This window comes from Sciurus vulgaris (assembly GCF_902686455.1).
Source record: "Sciurus vulgaris genome assembly, chromosome: 9".
NCBI classification, from domain to species: Eukaryota; Metazoa; Chordata; class Mammalia; order Rodentia; family Sciuridae; genus Sciurus; species Sciurus vulgaris.
The window spans coordinates 90,828,544-90,843,978 of NC_136469.1; the positions used below are offsets into that span (position 1 = coordinate 90,828,544).

The window sequence follows — 15,435 nt, forward strand, 5'->3', positions numbered from 1 at the left end:
TCACATAGAAAACAGCAGGAACAAAGACTAAGTGCTCATGGGAAAGGGGAGATGCTAGGCCAAGGGAGGTAACTTGGATTTTAAATAGTCTAAGCTGTCTTCTGTATCACTTCTAGAAAGGCAGCTTACTGTCATGGGGAATCAGGGATGGGGAGCCAGAAGAGAGGCCCATTACCGTCAAGCTATATGACAAGTTTTAGTGAGAACTGCCATGGCAAGTTCAGCATCAGAAGGGGACTGAAGAAAGACTACATCAGATTTAGGTATGGGTAAAACTAGAACATGAAAGATCATGATAGCTTCCCAATGCAATTAGCATTGACTTGCAGCCTATTACTTAACTCAGCCTCGGGGAAACTGCAGCCTCTGGACTTCTTCAGAAGAAAAGTGTTTTATGACCGGTGAAAAGGGTGAGAAATTTCAGTTCCTATCTACAGAAATGAAAGTTTATTAGAACTCATGGGGTTTATTTGCCATAGTACTCATTCCTCCCGTGCCTTTTTGTCCTTGCTCCTTTTCTTTTTTAGCAATATTTTCAAGAAATGACACACGAAAAAGTGATAAGGATAATGTAGTGGTGGATGTCTCTCTTGGTTTCTGAAAAAATGAAACTGATAATATCTACCCCTCTTCTAATTGCAATATTCACCAGTCTTGCACTAATTACAGTTTCTTTTTCCCCAAACTAAAAAATATAATCATAGTAAGAAGGCAATTTAATACCACTGAAAGTATTAGAAATACAAGTCTATCTGAAGGTGAATTTAGGTGAGGAAGCACAGTTAAGTTTCAGCAGGTGGAAATAATGATTGGACAAGTGTTTGTTTATGTGCCGTAGGAGATTAATTACACAAGTGCTTGTTGATATGTAAAATAGTTATTTGTTCACTTTTCTAATTTTTGAGCACACTTTGTAATCATATCTAATTTGAAGCAATTTAGTACTGCAGTGCTCGCTGAGGGAAAAAAAGTAATTAAGACACAGGACAAATTATACCTCAATAATTGTAAGTGGGAAAAAAGGAAGTAGAGTGAATCAGTTTGAAAAGCAATGCCATCAAATGCAGGAAAAAAGTGACAATATTTCAAATAAAAAACATCTTGGTAATGTGTTAATTGTTACTGACAAAGAATTATAATAGTTCTTGATATTTGTACAATGATTTTTTTAAGACTTGGAAGCTTGAAGTACTAAAATATTTTATCACTTTTTACCTTCACATAGCTCGTCAGGTTAAGAGGAGTTTGGAATTATAATCCTTGAATAAGATAACAGAGATAATTGAGCCTGCTATTACAAGAGTATATGATAAATAAGTTGGTAGCAGGGCTTAGAAATACACTGTCTTAATTATTTCCTCAAAGTGTTTTTGATTGGTTTCTCTGTTATTTTTGTTCCATGATGTCCTCTCTAAGTCACCAAAGACAGCACGTCACTAAAATTGTTATGGGAGGTGGGGGGGTCAGGAAAGGATGTGACAGTGGTATCTTAGACTCGGTAGCTATGTGAACTTCATCAGAAAAACATGTATAATTTTCCTCGGTTATTTTTTTCTTCTTTTAAAGACATCTCTGTCTCTCTCTCTCTCTCATTTAATTCAAAAGTCATAATGTTTATGGTTAAAAAAAATCTACCATAAAACCCCAAAATACATAAATTAAAATGAAAAAATTTTTATTCCACTTCTTATGTTAATAATTTTATGTCTCCTACATATTTTGATGTACACACCTATATATACAGTTTTATTATTTATAAAGACTAGGATGTAGAATAGCATTCATTCTTCCATTATTTTTCATTAAATATACCATTGTCCTTTTTATGTTAATACATGTCGATTTACCCTCATCAATTTAATGACCACATTGTTTACCTTTCGTCTTGATTAAAAGTCACTGTGTAACAGATAAAGCTTGTCTTATAGTTAGCAGTTCTACATAACAATCATGCATTTTTGATAATTGTATCATATTCCCTGCAAGCATAAATTCACACTCTTCCTGTGGCATGCACTGACATTAATAGAGAAGCGCTTTCCTCCCTCCACTTCCTCCAAAGTTTGGCTTACGTCTGCTATATGCATCTTGCTCCTTCTGCACCAGATGAACAGCAAGCATTCAGAGATGAAGGGACAGGAATCAGTTTGGGAGCTTCTTAAAGCACAATTGTGCAGAAAAGAATAAAATCCTCACAGAGAAGGATTTTTATATTACAGTAATTGCCATTTGGGAACAGGTGTTTGGAGTTCCACTCAAGGGAGAACTGGAGCTGGTAGAGGTGGAGAGGGGAAGATGAAGTTTCCCTGGCTACAGCCCCATGGGACAATCAGAGGAACAAGGGAGGAGATCAAGAAGAGGCCCTGGAGCCTACTGCTAGCTCCCAGTGTCTTCATCAGGGACAGAGTCCTACAGAGATGATGACATCATTAGCTTGTGTGAGAGGGTTCCCATTAGCTTATGTGAGAGGGTTCCCATTAGCTTATGTGAGAGGGTTCCCTACTCAATGTCCAGGCACAGCCAGGATGTAATGATGATGTTGCAGACACCTCTATTATATCGTCACTCCTGGTCTTATCAGCAGATAAGAGTCTGATGATAAACCAACTATTGGAACCCAAGAATCTTCTTGATTTTTGTAAGCAAAAATTATTTCTTGTGAAATTCTTTGTAATTTGCAAGAAGTTTACACATTCATCAGCTCATTTTAGGTCACACTGTTTTTTTAAAAATATTTTTAGTTGTAGATGGACACAATACCTTTATTTATTTATTTTTTGTGGTACTGAGGAACAAACCCAGTGCCTCACATGTACAAGGCAAGCACTCCACCACTGAGCCACAACCCCCAGCCCCACCATGTTTTAAACAGAACAGGTATCCTGTGGCTTATTGGTAGGTGGAGAAACCTGGCTCAGACCTTAAGTGATCTGTCCAAGTCACGGAGCTGGTAATGAAAAGGCTAGACTTTACAGCCCTCTTTGTTCTGATTCAACACCCAATACTCCTCCAGAAGAACACTATATTTCCCTTAGTCTCCATGAACCAGACAGGTAACATTCTTTATTTTTAGTTGTAGATGGACAGCATGCCCTTATTTTTTGTTTATTTTTATGAGATGCTAAGGATAGAACCCAGTGCCTCACACATGCACATGCGAGGCAAGTGCTCTGCCACTGAGCTACGGCCCTTAAAAAAAAAAAAAAAAAAAAAAAAAAAAAAAAAGCATGCCAGCTCATTTTACCAGAATGAGAAACACCTCAGGAAATTTTAAAATAATACTATTATAGTCAAACTCCTTAGCCAGCTCTGTTTTTTAATTTTATTTTCACTGCTGTTGAGTTTGCTTACCAACTATTATAATCCAAGGGAACAGCAACTTCACTGTGCACAAAAACAAATAAGCCAGATTGCTCAACATGCCTTAATAACATGGGTTTCAGAGGCAGAATAAATGGGTGAGGTGGAAGGAATCTCATGCAGAAAGGATTTTCTGTAGCGTCACTGAAGCTTGGAGAAAAATGTTAGCTCAAAAACTCAGGAAGTTTTGAAGGGGGCTTCTGGCAATCTCTCATGTGTGTCCTCAGAGTTTGGAAATAAAACAGAAAATTATTGTAAGGAGAATGGAATTAGAAACTCGTACCTAGAACTTGGTACAATTTGAACTGCAATACATCTCACAGGCTGTTTAAAATTCTAGAGTGCTAGAATCAGGCTTTAAACATGTATTTCTATAGAACTTAACTCCATAGCTTGTCCATAGCTAGCTTAACAAGTAATAGCTAACACACAGTGCTTTCTACAGGCCAGGCACTATCATAGTCACCTTATATATATAGTGCTTTCATCTAATTCTTATCATAAGCCTATGAAATAGGTACTGTTACTATGGTCTTCATTTCATTGAAGAAGAAACTGAGGCACAGAGAAGTCAAATTACTTGCTTAGGGCCAGGCAGTCAGAGCCAGGACTGACTTCAGCATCTGGGATGATGTTCTAAACCCTACACTGCCACCTGAATGTCCTTTATTCCCCAGATATAAGGAGTGGATGTGGGCTGCCTTGTGTTGTAATCCATCATTTACTTTCTTCCTCAGACCAGCTGTGTCAAGGGCCAGGAAAGGACCACGTGTGGAACCCTGGGTTGTTGGTCTCATCACCTTTTTATCCCTGATTGTCCTAGCAGTGTGCATTGGACTCATTGTTCATTATGTGAGATACAGTAAGTATGAGCTGCCCTGGAATCATGTGATTTACCCCAAGCATTTCCACATATACCTTCCTGTTTTGTTTTGCCTCCTGCTTGTTCATTCATTACTATGACTCATTTGTATAACCCAAACAAATCTTTACCTGCTCTGTCTTCCACTTCAATTCACAAGCTAAGGAGGGTTCTTCCTTCTATCTTTGATATAGCAATGCTTCCTGCTAGAAATAGCATGTCAGTTTTCATATTAATTAATAAGTGATAATCGAGTCTTAAATAGAAGACCACAGGTTAGCTAGAATCCAATGTCAACTTGTTTAAGGAAAGTCACGTAAAATAATTTTTAACTGATTGAACTCTTGACATTCCTATAAATTAATTACATAATAAAGATCACAGAGTAGTAGTCTCTATTCTGTACTAGCAAGTTGGAAAGATCCCCATAGCTGTGTGATGTTGAATAAGTGCCTATTTCTGTTATTTAAAATCTTATCCTGGTATATACTGTGATTAAAGAAGACAGGATATGCTGAGGTTAATTTTAAGAGGTTCACTCTGCGGTTATCAGATATCTCACTGCCAGATGAACTGCTAGTTGCTATGTTATTAGAAAGGTCTCCAGGGTACTGCAGAACAATTCTTCCAGGGTCTAACAACCCTTCTGAAGTTTCCTTCTGTGCTGCCTTGGGTTTTAATTAGTTGACTCAACTATGACCTCTTAGTTTAATATCTCCCTCTGTGACTAGATTATTCTTTGATGTTCAAGGCCCTGAAACCATGGAAGCTAATCACTTGATTCTAATTTAATTGGGAATTTGTTGAAGGCACTTTCCTATAAAGAAATAGAATGATCTGTAATCTGGTTATCTTCCTCCACTACCCACATGTGTCCGATCTCAACTTGCAAAGCAAGACCAATTCCAGACAGTTTAAGAAAAAATATGTAAAACACAAACACACACACATACAGAGAATGAGAGAGAAAAAGAAAGAGAGAGAATGTGTATGTATGTGTGTGTGTGTGCACACATTCAGGTCTTTAAACTCAGAGTATTTTCATTTGAGAACAGAGATTTCTCTGGTACATACTTTTAATAAAAATATATTACTGATTATAATTCTCCAGATCTGTTATGAATTTTTCAAGTCCCATTATGTCATGAGGATTGTGACTTCTTCCCATGGATGCCTAAGACTATGACTGTTTCACTTTTATATTTCCAGAATTTCACAGAATTTCCACACCTATTAGGTACTTTGTAATTATTTGATTATTGAGTGGAGAAAATTAATGAATCTTTGGATTCTCTGACTTCACAAGAAGTTCCTAGTAATAGTAGGGGCCTGATAACTTTAGTGAGAGAAGATATTATTTGCTATTCTCCTTTGCCCGATCCCAAGCCACTTTTTATAATATTGTAAGTCTCATTCATATGCATACAGTGAAGAACTGGCACTATTTTCCTAGTAACCAGTTCCTGAATCCTATTGTCGAGATAAGCAATTAAAAATATGGAACACACAGCTTCCACCACCCACACGGTGCACCTGAATAAACTATGATTATTATGAGGTATGTTACTGCCCTCTTTGTGCCCTGCCCTCTTTTCAGACATAAACTAACAACAAAGCAAATATAACAGTGACCAAACCAAAACAATCTGTTGCAGAAATAGATATTCATAAAGGTAATCAGATTAAGAAAAATATCATTTTGACTTTACTTCACAAAGTCCAGGATATCTTAGAATTGTGTGCACAGTTTGTGTCCAGGACCTTAGGGGTTCCTCTTCTGCCCCTCTGTGATTTGAACATCAGAAGGTGAATCTGTCAATTAGTGACATCCTTGCAAATTATTGAATCACGAACCTGTTAGAAAATTATCAACAAAATCAACATTCATCTATTTTATTATTTGTCTGTTAATATTCCAAATCATACTTTTCAATAACTAGATGTACCATATAATTTTGAAAACCGAAAATGAGTTTTAATGCTTACTGCTCTGGTTACAGAGCAAAGTTAAATATTTGTTATAGATAAGTTGTTCATGTGGTTGTGGTTAAAGGATACAAAATTACCGATATTTACTATGAAAATGACAATTTCAAAGGATTCAATCTACTAATTCAGAAAATGCAGGTCTAAGGATCTAGGTTAGGTCTCAGGATAAGGTTTGTTAGCCCCCCTTTCTAGAACCTTACTATTTAATGTGTATAATTAAGTGCCAGCTGCATTGACATCACCTGGGAGCATGTTAAAAAATATAAAATCTGTGTCCAATGTTAGACATAATGTGCCAGAATCTCCATTTTAATAGGATCCCCAGGAGGTCCATTTTTACATTATAGTTTGAGAAGTAGCATTCTAAAACAATGAATGTAGTTATACAGAAAGTTATAGTTAACCATGAGACAGATGTAAAAATGCAAAAATAATAAAATAGTCATTTATAGTATCTTGGTAAATTAAAAACCTTACTTGAAGTGTATATTTTCATTGCCAGGGACCTGCCTGCATTTCATGTCAGGCGGTCATTCAGGGCCATTCAGGGAAAGGAAAGAGAGAAAGGATGAGTAAAGGCCAAACCTCCATCCTCCCTCACTTAGGTTGCCAGGGCTCAGGGGAATTTGAACTTGGGTATCTCCAGCCTCCTGCCCTCATCTTTATATCTCCAGCTACTTCCCAGGCCTTAACAGAGTCTGATCAACAACTTCCCTCTCTGTCCCACCAAATCCTTTGGATGGTTTGGGATTCTTTTGAAATTTACTGGTAGTTTTTTGCATGAAATTTACATTAAAAACCCCATAGTTTCCATGAGAAGCAATGTTGTTGTTGGGTTTCATTTTTCCCCCACTTCATGAAGCAGTATTGCAAAAGAAATCTGTGCTTTAGGAGCTAAATCTCGGCTTGAAATACGATTGTCTTTTCTGGCTCTGTCACATCAGGGTTGGACAAATTATACTTCTGAGACTAGAACCCTCTAGATGTTGATAATTCTGCCTTCCCATTGTTACTGTAAATTAAATGAGCTATATGAAGATGCCTGAGCCACTGGTGTTCATTTGTTTGTTTCCTCTTCCTCCAGGGATTTAATAAAGAGGAAAAGAATGGGAAAGAACAAGAAGAAGAGATTGGAATTGGATGAGGCATAGTGACTTATAATGAGCACACACAACTGTCTTGGTCACTATGGTATTCCTGATGTTTGGCACAGGGTCTCTCACAGAAAAGTAGTTGGCATGAATATTCATTGAGCAAGTAACTGAGTTACTGAGGACTTTGTGCTTGCTTCACGTTTAGAAGGATAGAACAAAAGCTATATTGCATTAACTCTTCAGTAGGTCAAAAGTATAGGCTGCTTAAATGGAATACAAAATAGAAACATTGGCTATAAAGACAAGACACCTGCAGATGATAGAGAAAATAAATGGAGTAACAAAGACCCAGGTGAAACTAAATATTGCTTTTGGAAGGTTATGCCAGTTAGCAGTTCTAGCTCCCTAAACTAAATCCCTAGCACTTTAATTCCTATCCTAGTTTTGCTTTTTAGCTAAAAATAAATTTTCTCACACTAGAGTCCTTGTGGCCAGAATTGATGTACAGTTTACTGAACTAGGGGAGTAGTCTACTTTTGGAATATAAAAAGGCATTCAATCTTAGGAAGCTTTTCTGAATCTATGCCTGTTTGTGTGCTCAGGTGGCCTGACTTGCTATATTTTCTTGTGGCCTGTTCAGGAATGGAGCATACATGAGTAATCGGCCCTCAAGGTCAGTGCAACATTGGTACAATGCTCCAGGAACACCAGGCGTTCCTTACAGCTTTTGCACTCTAACTCATATGATGACGAATGCTGTCTTTTCTTCTGAGATAAGCCTGGGGCAGGATGATGAAGAGGATGATTTGGGTTACAGCATTCCTCCCCGTCTTAGTCTTTCTAGCACCCACCAAATGGGATAATAATGGTGTTTAACGTACATCTGATAAAAAAAAGGGATGGATTTCTGTCTCTTTCCTTATAGATCAAAGAAAGACCTACAATTACTATAGCACATTGCCCTTCACAAGTGACAAACTGTATGATGAGTTTGGAAGAGAGGCTTCTAAAAATTTCACAGAAATGAGTCAAAGAATTGAATCAATGGTAAGCAATTTTTTTTCTCCACTTTTAGGACATTTGCTCACTCATTATTATACATTTTAATATCCTGCCTTCTAAAGTGTCCATTCAATTGTATCTTGCATACCTTTCAAAATGGTAAGAGGCCATACCTAAGAGATATAAAACAAAACTCAAAACCTCAGAAGAGTATGCCTTCAAAGGCTGAACCAAGTGGATTTCAGCCATTCATGTGTCCTTTCTACTCACCATTCCTTAATTAGTGCAACACTGTCTCCATCAGCAGGGTTCAGAACCTCTGGGACTATGAGGTGATTCAAACAACTGTTGTTTGTACCCCAGATTTCCTAAAGAAGAGACCCTGAGCAATAGATTGTCAAGACTGAAACTACTTGGATGCATACATAAATAGCATTTTAGCTTCTAAAAATATAACTTTGCAACTGCTTTTGGTACATAAGTCTACAGGAAATCCATGAATACTGATCTCTGTCTTAAGGTAACAACAGTCTCCTGAGAGCTTAATCAAATATTTGAGAAACATTTAAAAATATCTATCAAAATTTACAGAATAGGTTAAAAGAACAAGGGCCTGAGTGATGAATTCTCATCACTATCAGATAACTTAAAGAAAAATTTGGATTTTTCTTGATAGTCTGTGAGGTAATCAGTGGTATGATGTGATGGAAAAAATACCAAATTAGGAATTGGGACATCTAGTTCTAATATCACCTACCAGGCAGGGAAGTGTCATTTGGCATATCACTTTATCTTTCTGGATAAACTTCCTTATATGAAAATTAGAGTGTTAAATTATGTAATCTCCAAATTGTCTTCTAGTTCCAATATCCTGAATAAAAACAGAATGGAGGTGATCGCTACTAGTTTGTTTCCTTTGCTATAATGAAATACCCAAAACACATTATTCATAAAGAAAAGAGGTTTACTTTGGTTCACAGTTCTGGAGGTGCAAAGCCCAACTTTCTTGCTGACAGAGTCCCAAGGTGGTCCAGGTATCACATAGCAAGAGGCAGGGAGTGTGCATGTGTATGTGAGTTTTCTCTTCTCTTCTCTTCTCTTCTCTTCTCTTCTCTTCTCTTCTCTTCTCTTCTCTTCTCTTTTCTTCTCTTCCCTTCCCTTCTCTTCCTCTCTCTCTCTCTCTCTCTCTCTCTCTCTCTCAGTACTGGGGAACCTAGGGTGCTCTGCCACTGAGCTATATTCTCAGTCCTTTCTTATTTTTCATTTTGAGCCTGGGTCTCACTGAATTGTCCAGGCAACTCTTGAACTTGCAATCCTCCTGCATCAGCTCTTCTGTGTCACTGGGATTTCTGGCATGTACCATTGAACCTTTTCTCTCTTCTTCTGTAATCACCAGAATTCAATCATGGGGTTCCACTATAATGACCTTATCTAATCCAAATGCCCCTCCTCTAAATACCATAGTGAGATTTAATTTCCACCCCAGTAATGCTTCACCATGGGGACTAAATTTCAAACCAGGAAGACATTCAAATCATATCCAGATCATAGCAGAACCACATACTCCTTCTATCCCCCAAAACTATAGCAGACTAGAAGTCAGACCTTGCTGAGAAGGGGGTCAATCTTGGATATATTTCTACTTGCAAACAATTCCTCAATCAGAGGAATGTGTGAAGAAATTCCTTCTCTAAGGCCAAATTAAAGTAAATGAAACTTAAGAAATTAAGGAAAGATGTAATTATTTCCCTGTTCTCTGCGCCATTGCCAAAATCCAGATCTAAATTGATATTTAAATCTAAAAGAATATAGACAGGACTCTAATATCTTCAAAATTAGTAATAGTTTTGAAATTACTTGATAAATATAAACCAAGTAAATAACTATTCCAAGTAAATACCTTTATACAGAACTTATTTGTACTAATTTGTCTCATAACTGTGTAAACTATCCTACTTAGGATTCTGTGAAATGTAAGAAAGAATAAAAAGGCTCATTGCTCTGTCAATCCCCAGTTTGGAGTAACTGTATTCAGTAAATATGCACACAGGGGAAATCATAAACACTTGAAATATTTACCTACATAAATTCCAAATTAAAAAAAATTAAAGCTGGGTGTGGTTGGCTTAAGCCTGTAATCCAAAGTGCCTTGGAAGTTTGAGGCAGGAGCATCACAAATTCAAGGATAGCCTCAGCAAGTTAGCAAGACCTGTCTCCAAATAAATATTTCTTAGAAAAGTAGAAAGGGGTGGAGATTTAGCTCAGTGGTGGAGCACTTGCCTAGCATGTGGAAGGCCTGTGTTCAACCTCCAGTACTGTGAAAAAAAAAAAAAAAAATACTCTGGAATTCTCATTTATAGCAGCAAGAAACATCTCCACAATAAATTCTTTTGTCTTATTAGAATAAATCTCTCAGATCACAAATGTGTTTGTTAAACATTCTAGTTCACATGGACCTTCTAAAGAGCATTTCAAGTGCTTGAGCTAGTCGCACATTATGCCAGGATACTTGGCAACTTTTCACTAGGTTTGGGAACCATGTAATACTTCTAGGCACTCATTTCTATGTCCTATCACTTGATAGAATTATTTCATTTCCTTTGTAGACCTACAGTAGTCCTTATATCAGAGTATAAATATTTACTTTAACTTTTCATGAAACAACAAGTTCATTTTCTCTAATGTCTTTCTGAATCTATAGCAGATGTCACTTGTCACTGGTTCCCCACTTCCTATCATTCTTAAAGCAGAGTTCAGTTGAAATCTCTGGGATGAACACCAAGAAAGGTTCCTCAAGTTCAGCTCATTGTGAAATGTCAGTCATTGTCTTTTTTTTTTTTTTTAATGTTCCCTAGAGCTTTGAATTAAGTTGTGGAATTTAAGATAATTATTCTTGCTGACACATTTTAAATATTTTTTGAACAGGTGAAAAATGCATTTTATCAATCTCCATTAAGGGGAGAACTTATCAAGTCTCACATTATCAAGTTCAGGTATGCTGACTTCTAAATTTTATTTAACACTGAAGCTGTTAGCCTGGTCGGTCTGCATAAATATGTTTTAAAGTGTTAATAGTATGATTTAATTGCATTTAACAAACATGTTTTGGCATCTATTCTGTGTGAGTCATGGTTTACAATGCCCCTTACTCATTCTCTATAACTGAAAGCTAGTATTTTCAAGATGCTTGCCAGGAACAGAGGTGTCATTGGTGCCTCTGCTCCAAACTTATTTTCCTGGAAACTATAACCAGCACAATTGGGGACCTAACACGCATGCCTTGGTTTCACAGTATTGCCCTATATAAACAGTGTAGTAAATAAGATTTGTTGTCAGCTCTTGATTCTCTTCCTTATCAATTATTTATTTTCTTGTGTTCTATCTCTGTATGCTTCAAGTATTTAGCTAAAAGGATTTTAGATCTGTTAATCTACTATCAATACAGTTCAGAATATAACATTTTAAACAATGTATTACTACATGAGGACTTTAAGGAACATACTCTCTCAGTACAAATTGTAATTTTCAAATATAGAATAATAACTATTTGCAGTATTATTCCAATGACAAAACTCTAAGAGTTACTTCCCAGTCTATGACCTAGCCAACATCTCTGAGGCACTACTTTCACTATTTCCTCATGAAAATCCTATACTTTCTGGTGTTGAAATAGTATCTATTCTTGGATCTGCCTGTACATCTCTGATCTTTAAATTCTTACTTGAAGGAACCTCATTCACCTGCATGGATTTGCATACTGTTGGAATCCAAGTTTCTATCTCCATTCTAAACCACTTTCTTACCATTTATAACTACATGCCTGTACATGCACGACGTCAGTTTAAAGGTGTTGAGTTAAGATACAAGAGGAACATATGAGCCTGAAAACTAGTCTGGCCTGATGGAGGAAAGGAGTCTAAGCCAGAGACATAAACTTGCTTATTATAAACTTAAAATATTAGAAATCATGGGTGTAAATTTCTCAGGAAAAACAGAAATGATGAAGAAAACTTGAAAGATATGATATATTTATGAGGATGGAAGAAAATAGGAACTTTAGGAATAGAAAAGTGGGGTTGGAGTTGTGGTTCAGTGGTAGAATGCTTGCCTAGTATGTGTGAGGCACTGGGTTTGATTCGCAGCACCACATAAAAATAAATAAAATAAAGGGTCATCAACAACTAAAAAATATTTTTAAAAAAGAGAAATAGAAAAGGACCAGGAAAAAATAAAATTTCTTAGAGAGGCTCCATTGGTACTAAAGATAAGAAGCTTCAAGGAGAGAGTAGTGGACATCAACAAATACCCCTGAGACAAAAAGTATATGTGCTGAAAAATATCTGCTGAAGATGTCAAGTAGGAAGACAGTGTTCCAGAAGAAAAACAGCTCATTGGAAATGAAGGCAAGAAGCAGACTGTATATGGAGTAAATAAGAGGCAGAGAGAAATCTACCTCTTTAAGGTGTGCTGTGATAAAACAGGTGAGAGATAAACTGAATAGTAGGCAAGAAGGATTTGGTTGTTTTTGTTCTTATCACCCAACCAGAATAGTACTAGTAAGAAAAAGAAAGAATAGGGTTCCTGAGGCAGAAATGGCTTATGAACCCTATGTTCTTTCAGATTACAAAAACAATATGAAATTATATAAAATTCAAACAGCACAGTATTTTAAGTAATAAAAATGAAAGCCTCCTGTCCAAGAAGTCCACTCCCAGAAATAACACATCTTCGACAATTTATTGTGAACATCATTCTGGTGACCGCATTAGATCTTTTTATTTTTTAACTGACCATATAGTATTTCACTACAAGTGTAGGGCAATATTAATTTAGTCAATGGCCTATTTATGGACACTTGTTACTTATTTTTGTTTTGTAAACAATGTTACAGCGAACATATTTATACTCATGGCCTTGTGCATAAATATTTAACTTCCAAAAGAGAAAAATGCAGTCAAAGAGAATAGATCTTCAAATATATAATCAACAAAAATAACCTCTAGAATAGGATTCTCATTTATTTTTCCCATTTTCAGTTTATGAAAGTAAGGGTTGTTGCAATATATAGTGAGGAGTAAGATTCTTTGGAAATCAACTGTGAAAGACTTTAAGTGGCTGGTAGAATGATCATGAAGTGGTAACTTGAATAAGCATGAAGTGGTAACTTGAATAGTGAATGCACTCTTGAAAATACCGTCACATGAAGCCACACAACTTGGTGAAGCTTTCTAGGAGACTTAGGATTCAGAGATATATAGGAGAGCCTGAAGTTGCTTAGGAGAGGTGGGTGGATTTAAGTCATAGAAATGAAACCTGAAAGCCAACAGGACAATTGATTTCATATTTACCACATATTCTATTTGATAATTTTGAATGGTTGATGAGATACATCTCTTTTTATGTTAATAGCCATGTATTTAACTAGACCCTTTGGTGGTAAGGGATACCATGAACATACTACCTTACTATCAGGGTGGCTGTATTGGGGTTCTGTACAAAATAAACAACAGGAATATACCAAGAAATGTTTATGGATTTTATGTGTGTGTGTGTGTGTGTTTCAATTGAATGATGAAGGTTGTGATAGTATCATAAATCAACCGCTCTCTACTTCTCTCCTTCTCTCCCTCTCTCCCTTCCTTCCTTTGCTTTTTGGTCCACAGTCAAGAGTCACATGGAGTTTTGGCCCATATGTTGCTGATTTTTAGATTTCGCTCTACTGAGGATCCTGAAGCCATAAATAATATTATTGAAAATGTTCTACATGAGAAGCTGCAAAATACTGTAGGAACCCCTAATGTCGACCCTGAATCAGTTGAAATTAAAAGTAAGTTGATTTCTCTTATTTTATTTGTTTTTTATGTAGAATAATTCCATGTTAGATTTGGGTGCACATTTTTAGATTTTTTTTTTTAATATTTTCTTTAATTCTGGGGTCTTGCCACCAACAGGATATTGCTTTGAAACTAAATTAATCCTAATAATATACTTTAATATTTTGAAAGTATGCTAAATGCATGCTTCCCATTAAAGCTGGTCCTCAATTCTTAGGCAGTTTCTTCTACATTGGGCCTTATACTTTGGTTATAGAATCTGATTATAAATGGAGAGAATGGCTTTGTATATTCTTCTTCTTTTTCTTCTTGCATCCATCTTATGGTCTGGAGTAGTGTTTGGAAAGGTTCATGCCATATGTATATTTTCTTTCAAATGTTATTAATACACTTTCTTATAGCTTCTTTCTATAGACCACCTAACAATGAAAAATTCTAACTTTAATGCTTACTTTTGGTATATCTTACAATTTGGGCTTTGAAATCTAGCATGCATTTGATATTGATAGAACATTTTAATTTAGACTTCATACTTCAGGAGCTCACTGGTCACATGCAGTCACATACAGTAATAGATATGTTAGCACTTGAAACCAGAGAATAGGAAGTAGAGATAATGAATACAAAGTGCTAAGGTAAGAGCTGATAGGTCTAAGCCACCCAACTTGCTTAGGAAAGAAGTGCAGCTGTAGTAGGAGGAGCTACATTATTTGTGTATTCCAGTGCAAAATAAAAATGCCAGGCCTTTTTTCAAAAAGCAAAATAGCTGTTAATGTACAAAAATATAAGACTTTTCTTACAGTCATGGTTTCTTTCTCGACTTTTTATAGTGTTTTTTACTTACTAATAATATTATTCTAAATTAAAAATCTAAGTTTTTAAATTGCAAGTATGAATTTTACTTTTCATCTTTATATCATGCAGTGTCAATTTTATTTTATTTTATTTTTTGGTACGGGCAATTGAACCCAGGGACACTTTACCACTGAGCTACATCCCCAGTCCTTTTTATTTTTTATTTTGAGACAGGATCTTGCTAATTGCTGAGGCCTTCACTAAGTTGCCAGGGCAGGCTTGTGAACTTGCTTCCTCAGCCTCCAGATGACTGGGATTGTAGGTATGTGGCACTGTGCCCAGCACACTGTCAATTTTAAATGCAATTGTAAACACATTTAACAATTATGTAAAAATCATCAGAATTATGAAACTTTATTTCATGGTTCATTCATGCAAGTACAGTTGGCCTCCATATCCATGGGTTTCACATCTGTAGAATCAAAGAAAAACACAATAT

General features: G+C 36.2%; 1 protein-coding gene across 1 annotated transcript in view; it reads left to right on the forward strand.

Moving 5' to 3' along the window:
* Positions 1-15,435, forward strand: part of LOC306669135 (transmembrane protease serine 11E-like) — a 47,890-nt gene that overhangs the window by 12,079 nt on the left and 20,376 nt on the right. The window contains exons 2-5 of the mRNA XM_079153018.1: positions 4,098-4,222; positions 8,231-8,352; positions 11,233-11,300; positions 13,971-14,134. Coding sequence (XP_079009144.1) covers positions 4,098-4,222; positions 8,231-8,352; positions 11,233-11,300; positions 13,971-14,134 — 479 coding nt within the window. The remainder of the gene's footprint in view (positions 1-4,097; positions 4,223-8,230; positions 8,353-11,232; positions 11,301-13,970; positions 14,135-15,435) is intronic.